The sequence below is a fragment of the Tauraco erythrolophus genome, chromosome 9, assembly GCF_009769465.1.
Source record: "Tauraco erythrolophus isolate bTauEry1 chromosome 9, bTauEry1.pri, whole genome shotgun sequence".
NCBI lineage: Eukaryota > Metazoa > Chordata > Aves > Musophagiformes > Musophagidae > Tauraco > Tauraco erythrolophus.
The window spans coordinates 26,295,298-26,309,693 of NC_141473.1; the positions used below are offsets into that span (position 1 = coordinate 26,295,298).

The window sequence follows — 14,396 nt, forward strand, 5'->3', positions numbered from 1 at the left end:
TCTTAGCTTTTCTATAAATGGGAAACACAAAACCATAACTATACCTGTTTCTCTTCATCTCGCTCTCTGCAGGTGGTGTTCTGTCTCTCTATCCTTACATAGGGAACTATCTGTGCTGGGAAAGTGTGTGAGTGTATTCAGATCTTGTCCTTTATTTATGTGCAGTTGGAGGCATGATATTTTTGGGTGTGACAGTTAGACTGGACAGAGACACACACAAACCTCAGCTATGTAGAAGTGTTGTATTTGATTCATTAGTATGTTTTTTCCAGTGAATGATCACTTCTGAAGGAAGGACACTCAGAAATGGCACTGTATATGATGAAGTATAAGATATAATGTTCTATGCCCTTACAGTGAACACCAGTCTTCTAAGAAAAAAAAAAATTAATCACATGGGTGAAGTTGAACACAAATTAAAAAAATTCTCCTGTACTCAGGACCAGCTTTTTTCACTCATATTATAAATGAATGTAGTTCATAAATGAAAAAGGAGCACTGACTTCAAAGTAAAGGCTTAACACGACCCAATGCAGAAACTGGATGTAGATTATAACATGTCACTAGCTGAAGCAGCATAGATTGGAAGAACTCACCAGAATCATCTTCTGTTTTCGGGACTGTGAAATGGGTTAAACATAGTCTAATGGTAATGAAAAACTGCTTAAATTGTTTTGTTACTTTGTAGGAGAGTGAAATATTTTAAACAATCGAATTTTACAGATACTGTAGTAACAAATCTTGTTATTGTCTTTAAATAGCTATTCTACAAAATGCAACAACAAAGTAGTCACAGTCCAAGAAGTCACTCCAGAATAAAGCCTATTAGGTGTTAGAATGGTTATATTTGTACTGCAGCCAGTGGACAAACATTAAAGCTGAGATAGTTTATCTTAAATGTTGGATTATATAGTGGACATCATTGTTTTCACAATAAATTCATCTGCTTTGCTTTGTATTTGTTTGATTCACTGATATTTCTCTAATGATAAAAGTACCACAGTATGTTTTATTGTGGTGTTTAACAATTCCGCAAAATTACAAAGCCTAAAGTTAACTTGCACAATGAAAATCTGCCTTTCCTGATGATTGGGTCCTATGTTTTTGTTTTAATCCTTATTAACACAGCCTTTTCATTACTATATTTTTTTTTTCTTTACACAGTTGTGTCAGATGTCGCTAATTTGAGATCGAGAGAGTTACTAGATCATTTAAAATATCAAATGCTTGGGTGGATAGATACTGCAGCACAGATATGAAACATCACATTTTTCTCTGATGGCTATAAAGCTTGTTGGCAACTTTGTGAAACAACTGACACAAAAGGCACCCATCAAAGGCCTTTTGTAAGTTATCATAATAAATACATTCATTACTTTCATTTTGATTTGGTTATTACTGTACTTTTATGTGTGGTGTCCCAGCAAAGTGAAAATACATTAAAGAGAAAAAAAAAAAAAAGCAATTCCTAAAATAGGATGTTGCTCAGTGCAGGAATTAACTGAGAAAAGCATGTTGTGGGATTATAAAGCTGAGGCTAAACCAGTTTTTCTCCTGATCTGATCTCATGAAAAGGAGATTCAGTGTGCCTTTCACCAAGGTATGAGCTGTCATCAAAGTGCAAAGATCTGGAGCTAAACCGCTATACATATCAGGAAGAGTTTGAACCAAATAAACAAGACCGATGCCAGGCCATCAGCACTTTTAAGTAAGGAACCCACCAACAAAATATGGTAGATGAGAAGGTTTATAACTGATCATTTCATGCACTATTTATGCATTCTGGATTAAAACACTGTAATGTGTGGCAAAAGAAGAGGAATTGCCAAACTTGCCTTCCTGAAGTTGGCAACTGTTGGGGTGGTATTTCCAGATTTGCCATTAACAAGTGCTGCCTATGAGCACCTTATCTACATGGCCCTCTGTTCAGGGTAGTGATGTTCACTACGCTAGCATCACAGAAAGTTATTGAGGATGCTGGGCTTCTCTGGGGGTGTGTGTGTGTGTGGCTGGGGGGACAGTGTGTGTGTGTGGGGGGGGGGGGGTGGTTGGACCATAACATAACTGGCAATTAAGATGAGCTGTATATGGTAATAAAACAAAGAATATTTCAGAAGAATGTTACATGTATAAAAATATGACTTTCAACTTTGAAAATAAATAAGTTCCATTTATTAAGAGCTGGTGTCAATGCTGAACAAAATACACATCCTTCAGTAAAGAAACATTTTGGTGAACTGTTTTTTTTTCTTTTTTTTGATTTATTAAAATACAAGTTGGACCTTTTTTCCTTTTTGTAAATATGTCATTTGTCTCCCTTAATTACATGTCCTTATAACTGTGACCATCATTCTCCTTTAAGCCAAAGACTGAGGTTTGTTTTTTTAAAATTCTTAGGAGTCTGGCCACATATGCATTTTTTTTTTAAGGGAAAATACTTGACAATGAAAAAAAAAAAAGAAAAATATATTTTTTCTAATAAATAAAAATAATTTAAAACGCTAGAGGCTATACATGACTAGTTTTGATTATGTTCATTTATAAATGAAATAGTTTCCAAAATACGTGGAAGCAATATTAAAGGCAGACAAACAAAGATGTCTACTTTATTTTCCATTAAGCTTGCCCTTCTTAACTTCTCCATCAGTGGTTCAGCATGTAAGAGGAATAAATGTCACATCACCATTCATGAAGTTTGTCAGGCTTTAAAAAAATAGTTCTGGTCTCGAAGGAGTCAACATTCATCTTCGACTTCTCTGATTGGTGGTATCAAGCTGCTTGTCGATTTATATTGATTGATCTGATTGGCCATGTGAGTGCTCATGGGCTTGATTTGAATGTTTCTGGGATAGGCATTATCCGGCTCATCTGTAAACCATTTCTTTTCTGCTAAGGAGCAAAATGGGTAGAGACAGAATAAGGAGGGAAAATAAGAGTTTTAATTAGTGAAGCACATATACACATAAACAGTAAAAAAAAAAAAAAAAAGGAGAGGGGAAGCAGTCAGTAAAGTATATAGAGAAAAAGCAATCAATAGAAGGTGACTTTGACTAATTACTAGCAGTACAGTGCGTTAGATTAATACCTCTGAAAATACTCTTCATGAAAGCAGGATGACATGTTTGCAGATTTGATAGTAGAAGCTAAAGAAAATTGTCAATATGCTAGTTTGCTTGTTGAATGTAAGAGAGATCTTTTTTTTTCATGCTCAAGTGAGCACCTTCTGATTCATTTCTTGAAAAAATGATACAAACAAAAGGCTAACCCGAGAAGCCAGGGAGAGCAGATGAGATAAGGATAATGTGGAAAAGAGCATGTGAGTCCATACACAGAGGAGCGCCTAGAGAATCAGAGTCTTCTCTGAACCAGTTCAGCCTTGAGGTGTTTGCTACCGCTGGCTTGGAAATCATGTAGGAGAACGTACAGATGAACTTTCTGTCATTGGTGCTAAAATAATTGGGCTTGCATTCATGCTGCCAGTTGGCTGTGTTCCTGCAAGGGACAGCCACTATATTGCTACTCAGCAACCTGGCTGCTTGGGCACCACTGAACTCCCCAGTTTGAGAAGTGGTGTGGAACATACCTGATGATGCAGATGACTGTAGTAGGGGCTCAAGTTAATCCTGAATGGATCGGTAGCGCCACGTGGCAGCAAGACAAAGGAAGCAAGACTTAAAGGAAGAGGGGAAGCTGTTCCTTTTATATCTTTGGCCAGTGTCTGTTTCCATGAACATAGGAAGAATTCTATGGTATGGATTTAGGGTGGGCTGCGAGCAATGTGGGGGGGAGTGAGGATGCTGAGAGGCTGCAGCACTGCAGCCTTTCCCTAGGTGCTTATGATTGTAACCACTTCATTGTATTGTTCATATGCAGATGTGGGTAAAAACTTCTTAAAATTCACAAAAGAAAGGAAAATTAAAAGCATTTTCTTAAGCCTTTAGAGAGCAATAACTGCTGTCATTTCTTCATTACAGGTGTGCAACTTTACAAGATAGCTCTATTCAAAGAATTAGAAACTCCTGGTCTTTTAGTGGCTTATGGCCATTAGGTGCTTGTGCTTTGACAAGCATTTGTGAACAGGGGTCTCCATTCTCACTCTCCTTCCCCAAATTCCAGAGGTGGTTGTACAGAGCAGTGGGCTCAAATGGTTCTGGGGATGGGTTTCCACGACTAGGACATTTTCATTATTACATGTGAAGTTTAACGTGTGCCACGTCAGAACTGCTGCTCTTACATGTATGTACTAATTCTCATTCCAATGGGGAACCCAAAACACTTCAGAAGCTTTAGTGTCTCCCTGCATTATACAAACTGTCACTTTTGCTTACCACTGAAATGCTGCTGTATGTGGGCTGGAATCAGGGCTGGAGTGGAAGGAGTGCTCATTTTAAATAAATAAAAATAAGCAAAACAAAATCTGCCTCAGAAACTCAAGGACTGAGCACAAAAGCTTAGGAGGTGAAGTAGAAAATTGAAACTGGAAGACCAGAAAGAATAAAGGACAAATATCTGGGCATAAATATATGAAAAATAAGCAACTAGCTTTGAAGTTAGGTCCTTTAAAGCAGTGGATTGATTTCGAGAATTACTTCTCAGCCATTTTTATGAATATGAAATTTAAAGACTTTTACTTGATATGGATCATGAGCATCTACATGCAATACCCCCACCCTCCAACAACAAATCCCAAATTCATGAGGGTTTAACCCATCTTTTTTTTTTTTTTTGAGGGGGGGGGCTGTTTCAGATATATTTCTTACCTATGCTTATGCTTTTCAAAAAATTTAAATTGAAGAAAAGGAATTGTATTAATCATTAGTGGCTTATTCCTGAAGGTAACAGAACTACTGTATTGCTTTTCTTGCCATTTTCTAAAAGGTATTTTTCTTCTTTTTAAAATATCCTACTCATTTGAGATCAGGGTAACTAGTTCCCTGCCCCCTTTAAAGTTGCCTGAGTCTGAACAATGTTCAATCTCCCATCTCTCTCTCTCTCTCTTACCTATTATAATTAAGTTCCCTTTGATTTGAACAGATTGGACGATAGGAATTCATAATGTTACATCCTGCACACTGAAGCTAACTGATTAAGTGCTTTAAATTATTCTTCCTGACAGAATGATAAAGTTACAATCTGTTCAGAGATGATCTACAGCTTGCCAGACTCCTACTGCTTCTTTCTACATTCATTTATCTTTTTGTCAAGCAGTTAAAAAAAAAAAAAAAAGCCTCAATTCCATAGATCTTTTAAAGTCATCAGAACATCTGAATTATTAATGAGACTTTAAGGGAATGGTTCCTGATGGGGGCTGGTTTAAGAAAGGTTGTAGGAAAAAAAATCTGGAAATGTGTACACATCAAAATAATTTCAGCTCCATTTAAAAAACCATTTAGTTCAAGTGTGACACATGAACCATTATGCATTTGTGGAAACCAATTTTATGTGATCTACGATTAAACTAACCTTTCAGAGAGGTGTAAAGTGTGATGGTTATCATGTTTAAAAGCCTTGCAAGATCACATAAACAATTTCAAACTAACAGTTTTCTAATGGTTTGTGTTTAAGATGATTTTGAGGCAAGTTAAGCACTGTGAACTTTTATCTCTACCTTCTTTCTTAACATATGGTGCACAAACTTTCCTTACAAACAGAACTTGGTGCAAGTTAATGCAATCTCGTAGTAAGAAAAGGGAGAACTACGTGAGTGCTAAGGATCAGGGATGAACTGCACTGTGTTTCTCAGCAGCCAGTGAAAGCACTTTCATCTCCCCTGCTTTCCCTGGAATTTTCAAAACAAGGCAATATGTTAATCTTTACAATAAAACTCATATCCAGAGAGCTGTTCTTTAAAAAGACACCATCAAGTCTCTTTTTGCCTTTACCTGGCAAGTAATAAATACAGAAAATAAATAATAAATGCAGAAACTGGTAGATTCTAATTTCTTTTGCTGTTTAAATTTCTTTTGCCAGAGCTGAAACCTTGATCTAAGCATTATTATCTCTAGCATCAAATGCTTGGACCCAGCTTTATACCTTTCCTGTTCCTTTTCTGCTGTTAAAATTGTCTTTGATCACATAATGATGAATCTCCTGTGAAAGTCCATCAACCTCTACACTTACCTTTGAAATGTGAGCTTGACACTCCTCATCTTTACTCTTGGCCTCTAAGATATTCTGCTCCTAGTTACTAAATGTCCTTCTTGAATCCCTTATATACTTTTCAATAGTTTTTGTTATGCTCACAATCTGACTTTGATATGTCTTCCAAAGTCTTAGTACAGATTTTTACGTATCTCAAACAAACTACTTACTCTTTCCTTTAAATCAGTCCCGAAAACTCTTTTTTAAGTCTTTATACATTTTTATATTCACCAACTTTTTTCTATTCTCTGTCATGTTCTGTCTGTTTCTCTCCCTTTTGGCATATGCATGTTGATCCTTACCATATGTGTTTCTATGTTACAAACATAGAACAGGTATAGTTTTCTATTTATTTAAGAGCTGTAAGAGCTGTTCAAGAGAGTCCCCGATTTTTCTATGCTATTTGACAGGTTTGTTTTTGACAGCATCACCTGAGAGATGTTGGAACACTTAAGTAACTTCATGCATGGGAAAGAAGAAAACATTTACTTTCCTCTCAAACACCTGTCTTTGCAATGGGCTATCAGCATCCCAGTGTGTCTGTGAAGGTTCTAAAGGCTTCATGCTCTTATTACCAACAAATAAAAATTAACACCTTGTGTAAGACTGTTCCCAGAAGCATAAAAAGATATAAATAATTAATTTAAAATTATCAAAATACTGATTTCTTCAACTTGTGTAAGACTTGTAGAGAATTGTGTAAGCAATTCTCTTTAACAGATTTATTGTTCTGGTGCTTTAAAATTTGTATCATTAATTGTGGACTGAGTAATCACATTTGAATAAATGTGTCTGTGAAATACCCTCTCTTCTGAGCAGAGGCAAAGAAAGTACTAGCTAAACATGAGAAAAAGATTCACTAAATCTGTATGCTCATCATAATCCCAGGTTACTTTACAATTGTTTTAAACATGCTTTTTTTTTTTCTTTGCGACACTTGCAGTTCCAACTGGTCTGTATGTATGTGTGTGTGTGTCTCCCCCCCACCCCACACAGGCAGCTTGTTCATAGCTAAGTTGAAAATTCTCCCATGCAGTTTCTTCTTGTATGAAAAAAAAAGTCATGAATGTTTCTCCACCCACCTGCTCAGCAATTCTTTGTTTGGTAGATGAATATTTTGCATGTAGCAGGCAGTAAGTATTTTGCAGGAAGAGAGAGAAGAACTATTCTTACTTTCTGTGAAGGTCTTTATTTTGCTCCAAGGCAATTAAAGTTTTGGGGCAAAATGCTATTCTGAACTCGCTCTTGTTGATTTTTTATTTTTTAAACCAGCAAAATTATTTCTTTGGACAATGGGAATTTCACTGGAAAATGCCTGAGTCTGCCAGTTTAGGTCAGTGGGAACCCGTGGCAAGAACCTGCAGGTTTGCTAGATGTGATTTTATGTCAACACTCAGATCAACAAAGTTACTGAGAACCTAGTTTCCATTGTCGAAATCATGCTGAGACTGATAGAAGTGGCAGGACCCCCATTTAAGGCTCTAAAATGTCATCTCTTGACATTGGTGCTGCTTTTCCACTATCAAAAACTAACAAGCATAGTTACTAAGAATATTTGACTTGGGATAGGTTTCTGAACAAACAGGAGATTTCCTTTTACTTTTCAATACAGAAAAAAAATTGTCAATACAATACAGCTGATTTAAAGATTCCTCTGCTTGTAATGACTAACCTCTCAATTTCATTAGTATATCCATTTCAGAAAATCTTCACCACTGTAATAAACTATTTGATCAATTTGACTATAGTTAGCAGTGAAAATTGCACATGATATAACTGAAAGTCAAAACTTTAAGACTTCCAACTTCAGGACACAAGATGGAGCAGAATTAGACTTCGATATGATTTGAAGAATTCAGATTTGCATCCATATTAGATATTCCTCTTCCGTTGCTCACAAAGTAGACAAGTTGCTTCTCTAATGTACACTGTATTTTTTCTATTTGAGCTGCACAGGTATACAAACACTATTTTTTTTGGATAAAATCAATATGTAGTATGTGACAAGTGGCTTCATATTAACACCCTTCCTTCCTCTGCTAAATGGAAAACAGATAAAACATTAATGGAAAAGCATTTTGGTGTCAAAGCCATTAACATTCTTCCAAAATGCATAACTTCTCTCAACTATCTTCAGTCAATATTGCCAACATAAAAAGATGCTTGTGAACATACACGGGGGACAAGGGAGTAGGGAGGGGAAGGAAGGAATTGGAATTGGAATGAGGAATGGGAAATTAAAGTAATGTCTGCACCAGGGTAGGTATCTTCATTGAGCAGGAACCTGGGTGTTTACAAAAGAACACGTGCAATTAGAAAGGCAAGCAGATGAGAGGATAAAAAATAAAGCAGGGTTGAGCAACAGCAGCAGCAGCAGCAGCCAGTTTTACTTCTGGTTTGGAGGGAAAAAAAAGGCAAAAGAAAACCAACAAAACAACCAACCAAACAAACAAACCAATAACTGAATAAAGTTTGTAACTATTGCTTTTTTTAATTTCACAAATTTTCACAAGGACAAAGTTATAGAAGGAAACCCACAGCAGTTGCTAGGTCATGCAGAACCATTAATTGTCATACCTTGGCCCATTCTATTCATCCTTGTTGCACTTTAGAAAAAGAAGTAAGCTATGTAAGTTTTACAATGCTTTTAAACTGTCATTTTTCCTGTTGAGCACTTTAACTGGCACATCCTTGTAGTAATAAATATTCTTAGGGCAAAACATGGTAACTTTCTTTGCAAAAAGAAACATATGAATTTGTCTTTATGATGAAGAGCAACTGTAATCCACTCATTTGTAGAGCAGCATCCATAATTTGCAATGTATTTCACTGATAGGACTTACAGCTGCATTTGAATGCACACACATATATATATATACTGTATTCCAATCGTTATGCTTAACACTGCACAGTGGTACTCTCTGTAGCCCACTTAGATGGTTCCAGGTTTTGTCAGTAAAAGTGCTTGGCTTCATTGTCAATTCACACAGCAAGCAACTCTTCAAAATTATCATGCTTGGGGAAGGGGAAGGTAGAAAACAACACTAACCATAAAAGCACCTTGTCTGGGTTGGCAGTTACAATGCTAATCACTTCCACATCCAAATATTTATTTTCTGTCTGCATATCTTCTTGCTGGGTAGCCAGGAACCTACCCTGGGACACTCTTCATACCACCTAGAACTTGTTCTATATTTCAAAAGGTTGGCATTTGAAATTAAAAAAAAAAAACTCACAAGCTTGAAGAATAATTTCTATGACTGTCTAGGATAGGTTCCTTTCCACTAGTTTATTTAATTCCCTGTCACAATTTCTGTTTGGCTAGGTGTGTTATCGGTGAGAGTCTGCAAGTACCTAGAACATGATGCTTGAATACAATGAGTATTTCCACCCCAGCCCTCTTGTTCTGCTCATTAGCTGTCTAGGGCACAGCACCTTTTCCTCCCAAATGGGAAAGACCTTAAAGGCACTCAGCTGTCTTCCTCTATATTCCTGCATACTGCAGAATGGCATGTATCTGTTGAAAAGAACGAGCTAGAACATGGAAATTTCTGGAGGATCTTCACATACTAGGACTCTTGTTAGAAGATTTATACCACCACTCTAACTTGGAAAAGTTAAACTACCATTTGGGGAAAGGAAAAAAGTCCCTCGAGATCTGATACTTAAGCATAGAAAAATGCTTGCTCTTTTCTGAACATTATTTATTCTGTACATAAGGTGACTAATTCACCTTTTAAAGACGTAAAAGTCCCAGGAAGGCAGTTTTTAATGACTTACATCCAATATTTATGATACATATGGCTTTTTATCCCAAATGTCAAAAGTGAAAGAAAATATAGCTATTCATGTGGCAGTATAAATAGACAGAATAATAATTTAATATGCAATTAGACTTTTTCTAAACTTAAATTCAACCATTGGAGTTTTACAACTCCATGCCCAGACAATTTCAGTGTTAAAGGGAAAAGACAGTATCTCCAAAAGGCTAGTATTTTAGAGAAAGTCCTTAAACAAGCAGGAAAGTCCCTGATGTTGCTTTGGTATAAAGCAGGTGCGTAGCAATAATCTATACAAAGAGTGTAAGCCCTATACAATATAAGCTTTGAGAGTGAAAAATCAGTAGAGATGTTTTTTCCCAATGAGTTAGTTTTATAAGCTTCAAATAAATGTAGCAACTCCTGTAAATATGAATACAAAAATACCTACTGCAACATACATCAACTCTTCTGCACTAAATGACTTTCTTTGTGTAACTCTGACATCAAGAGCAAGTGTTCATGTTAAATATACTCTGTTTTCTGATATGTAGAATAACTGCAGTGAGTTATTTATGTTTTCAGTGTGCCTATGGATTTAGAATTTTTTTTTCTCCCCTAACATCATAAATAACTTTTGGTCCGTCTGCTTTGTTGCTGTTGTGCTTAAGGGTTTTATGGTGGTGAAATAAAAATGACAATCACATGCACACTGTCATACATATGCAAAATATGTGTACAAAAAGGGAGAACTCCATGGGAAAACAGGGAACATTACTTCTGGAAACATTAACCAGGGGAAAATGGGTGGTGAATGCAAGTTTCACACACAGTGGGAGCAGGTACACATATCAAAGTCTATCTTCCTGCACATACTTCTGTTTTTCCCGGGAGTCCCTGGTCTTGGTGCGGTTCGGTCGGTTTGCTGTTGATGGGATGGAGTGAACTGATGAGCTCTTCTTGCTGGAAGAATAGGAGGAATGGGAGGAATGAGAAAGACTGGCCCGTGACTGGCCAGCATTGTGGTCAAATTGCATCAAACAGAAGATCAAGTCTGTCGGCACAAGCTCAAATTCATATGGTGGGTTTGTGATAACATAACTGGAAAGAAAGGAAGAAAGAAAAGAAAGAAAGAAAATAGGTTTAGATTTGTATAAAAAAAAAAAATCTTCTAGAGTTGTTATGAACGTTTACCCAGATTTTTGCATTTCTGTTTCCTTCAGTGTGTACCTAATTCTAGCTCACATAATACCCAGTATGATTTAGGATCTTCTTATGTCAGATATTACTTTTTGTATGTTTTCTGTTGCACAGACATACTGTCTGAGTAAGATGTTATGCAAGTGAATCACATAATGATTTTTCATAAAAGACACCATACAAATCACCCTCCTTTCTTTTGCTACACCGTAATGCAATGACTCTAGCAAACATTTACATATTGACAAAACCCAGTAACATACCCACCAGCAATGGTATTTAAAAGAAGGGCTGTAAAGCAGGGAGAGGAGGATTTTGGGTGCAGTTTTAATTAAATACATATTTACTATACATTTATTAAATATTTAAATACTGTCAATAGACCAAGGGATATAATTATTTTTTTGGATTGTGACTGTATATGAAACAAGTTAAGGAAAATAAGTCAGCAAATTTGCAGTGAGGTTATTTTTTTTTTATTCGTTCTTTCCACATGTACATTCATGGCCTCAAAGAGTATTTCTAAAGAGAAATCTGCATATCCGAGAATCCAGTATCGCTAAGTATACATCCCAGTCCTGAAATAAAAACTCTATTACATGAATCCCCATTCTTCAACTAACCCCCTTTAAGGGTAGGAAGGGCTTCTAGACCCTGCTGCTAAATTTTTTCGTGCATATGAAAAACATATTTGAGCAAGGCAATGGGCATTTTCTGTACAAGCAACAAATGAGTAAAAATTGATCACGAAGCTCACAACTTCATTTCCAATTAATTCAGTGCTCATAAGAAATCTGGCTTAGCCGTCTCAGGGACAGTCACTTATTAATCCAATGAATAATCCCAAGTATAGTAAGTATAGTTTAAATCTAAACTTAAAATCATTTTTTCTACCCAATTTGTCCAAATCCTTACAGAAGAAACCACTTTGGTGGGCTGCAGGGTTGTTTATCACCCTGTTCACCCAATAATGATGCTTTTTGTAGAAAATGAGACAGTAACAGATGGTAGATTTGTGATAGTTCTGGTATGGGTCTGTGTGTAGGCACTTAATTAAGACACATTTAAAGTAAGCTGCTAAATGGCTTTCAGTTTGCAAAAATGGAAATGTGTCTGCTCTATTTAAAGCACTGAGGTCAGTCTTGGTGCTACTGAAGTAAAAATGCAGCCTATCAAGAGAAGGGTTTCCATTTACTGGAAGAAATGATGATTAGATACAAATAGTACCAACAGGAAGCCCACAGTAGTATTTTTTGAGCATTCAGAAAAAAAGAAAGTCTAGCTACTATGATCTAAATTATCATCCAGTAACTTACAGATGATTAATATAAGAAGACTGAATTCCTTTCCTTGTATGCAAGCAGTGCATCATCATAAATCAAACAAGATAAAGATGTGTTCTGAAAATTTGCTTTAAAATTTTTTTATTAAAATTAGCAGAAAACTTATGCTATAATGTCCAGCCTATGATTTAAACTCAGCTAAAGAGTCATCATGAAGTCCTCAAAGAGTTAGCTTTGGTGGCAAAGTTGTGTGAGAAACGAAGACAGCTCTTTTTTAGATTTATTACAGGCATTGGATCTTCCTCACGGAGAAGACTGAAGAACAGTGACACAGAGATATTCTAAACGATTGGACTTACCGTTTAGTGCATTGACTGGGGGTACTTAGGTGTGCATCTCTTAATCGATAAATTCCAAAACAAAGCATATTGTATGTTTTCAGTGCTTTACAAAATAGATCTCCGTAACAACCTCCATCCTAGGAGAAAGAAGGGGGAGGGGGCGGGGAGGGAAGAGAGAGAACAGCACTTTTTTTTCCTTTCTTTTCTGTTAACACAACAGAGAACAGGATTTTCAAACAGACAATGTATAGACAGTCTGTTGTTTGTCACAACTGAGAATCTTTTACCCAAGGAAATTCATAATCTAAATGTTTTATTTCAAATAAGTAATTATGTAAAATGATCATTATTTTGGAAAGCCTTGGTCCATGAAATGATGGTAAATTGGAAAGAGTGAGTGATTTGCTTTAAGCTGGAAATATAAATTTTAGTATCAAACAATGCCTATTCCACAGATTACATTGCCTGCGGTATTGAAACTGTTAGTATTTTTGATCCTTTTTTTGGCAGTAGCCATACTGTCATCTAGATGAATAAATTCACTGGGGAGCACAACAAAAATTAGAGTTCTGAGGGGTTAAAAGGATGATAAAATATCTCCCACTTTAAAATAATGATGAAATGTATGCCATTTTTCATAAATAACATAAAATGTTTTGATAATCAAAAAAAGTTTAGATTTGATAATTTGTATATCTAAAATATTGATTCTGAAGTAATGCTGACTGTCAATGCATTCTGCCTTCACTGATGTAGTGCAATTGAGGCTCTGGGGAAATAGCATTCGAAGGATTGGCATTTCTTGTTTTATTTGTGAAAATGTTACTCCGCGTGCCCAAGTGCTCTGATGAGTTGTTAGTCTCAGCTATGAATGGACTTCTATGTGAATTGATAGGCTGTTTATTTCTCTCTGTGTACTCTCATCACCCTTAATCCTTAACCTGGGATTCTCTGTCACTTTTGTGAAGAAGGTCACTCTATTCTCTTTGAACAGAGGTGGTGAACACAAGGTTAATTTAAGAAATATCAAATCCTACATCATCATCAAAGCGAAGTGGGAGCTTTGGGATACACCCCAAGAAGATTACAAGATTTGGTCCAGAAAACATTTCTAGATACTTCTTTATCCAAATGCACAATTTTCCAAAGATGGTTTATTTGGTTTTGGTTTTGTGGAGTTTTTTACTTCATTCTTAGGACAGTGGAGTCAAATGTTAGAAAATTAGGATTTCACATGAATTTTAGTTCATCCAGAAACAGCAGAAACCAAACCTTATAGCTTTGTTTTCAAGCTAATAAGCATATTTTAACCAAGAACTGGGAGCTCCGTGGAAAGACTAAATAAGCTTATCAAAACCCAACAAAGGTATAGATATTGCTGGTGTTCACAATGGATTATTGTTAGAATCATTGTATCATCCAAGTCAGCTCATCCTTCTCTTTAGGTGACAACTAAGAAGAGCCACAGGATTTTCTGTATGAAATATCCAGGCAAGGAGTATGGGAAGTCATATAGCTTCTTAAAAAAGGTAAGAGCAAACCTGGCACCCCGTGCTGTAAATTTTCAAGTGATCCAAAAGCTCTATTAAATTAAATAATAGAATTTATATGCTAATTAGGATTGATTTTTACTTCAATCTGAGAGAAAACAAATAAATTGCAGACCAGCCTTG

General features: G+C 36.1%; 1 protein-coding gene across 1 annotated transcript in view; it reads right to left on the reverse strand.

Annotated features, from left to right (window-relative positions):
• Positions 1–2,864: 2,864 nt before the first annotated feature.
• The window catches only part of KCNMA1 (potassium calcium-activated channel subfamily M alpha 1), a 518,368-nt gene continuing 506,836 nt past the window's right edge, over positions 2,865–14,396 (reverse strand). Inside the window, 3 exon segments of the mRNA XM_086616846.1 lie at positions 2,865–2,889; positions 10,776–11,000; positions 12,742–12,860. Coding sequence (XP_086472972.1) covers positions 2,865–2,889; positions 10,776–11,000; positions 12,742–12,860 — 369 coding nt within the window.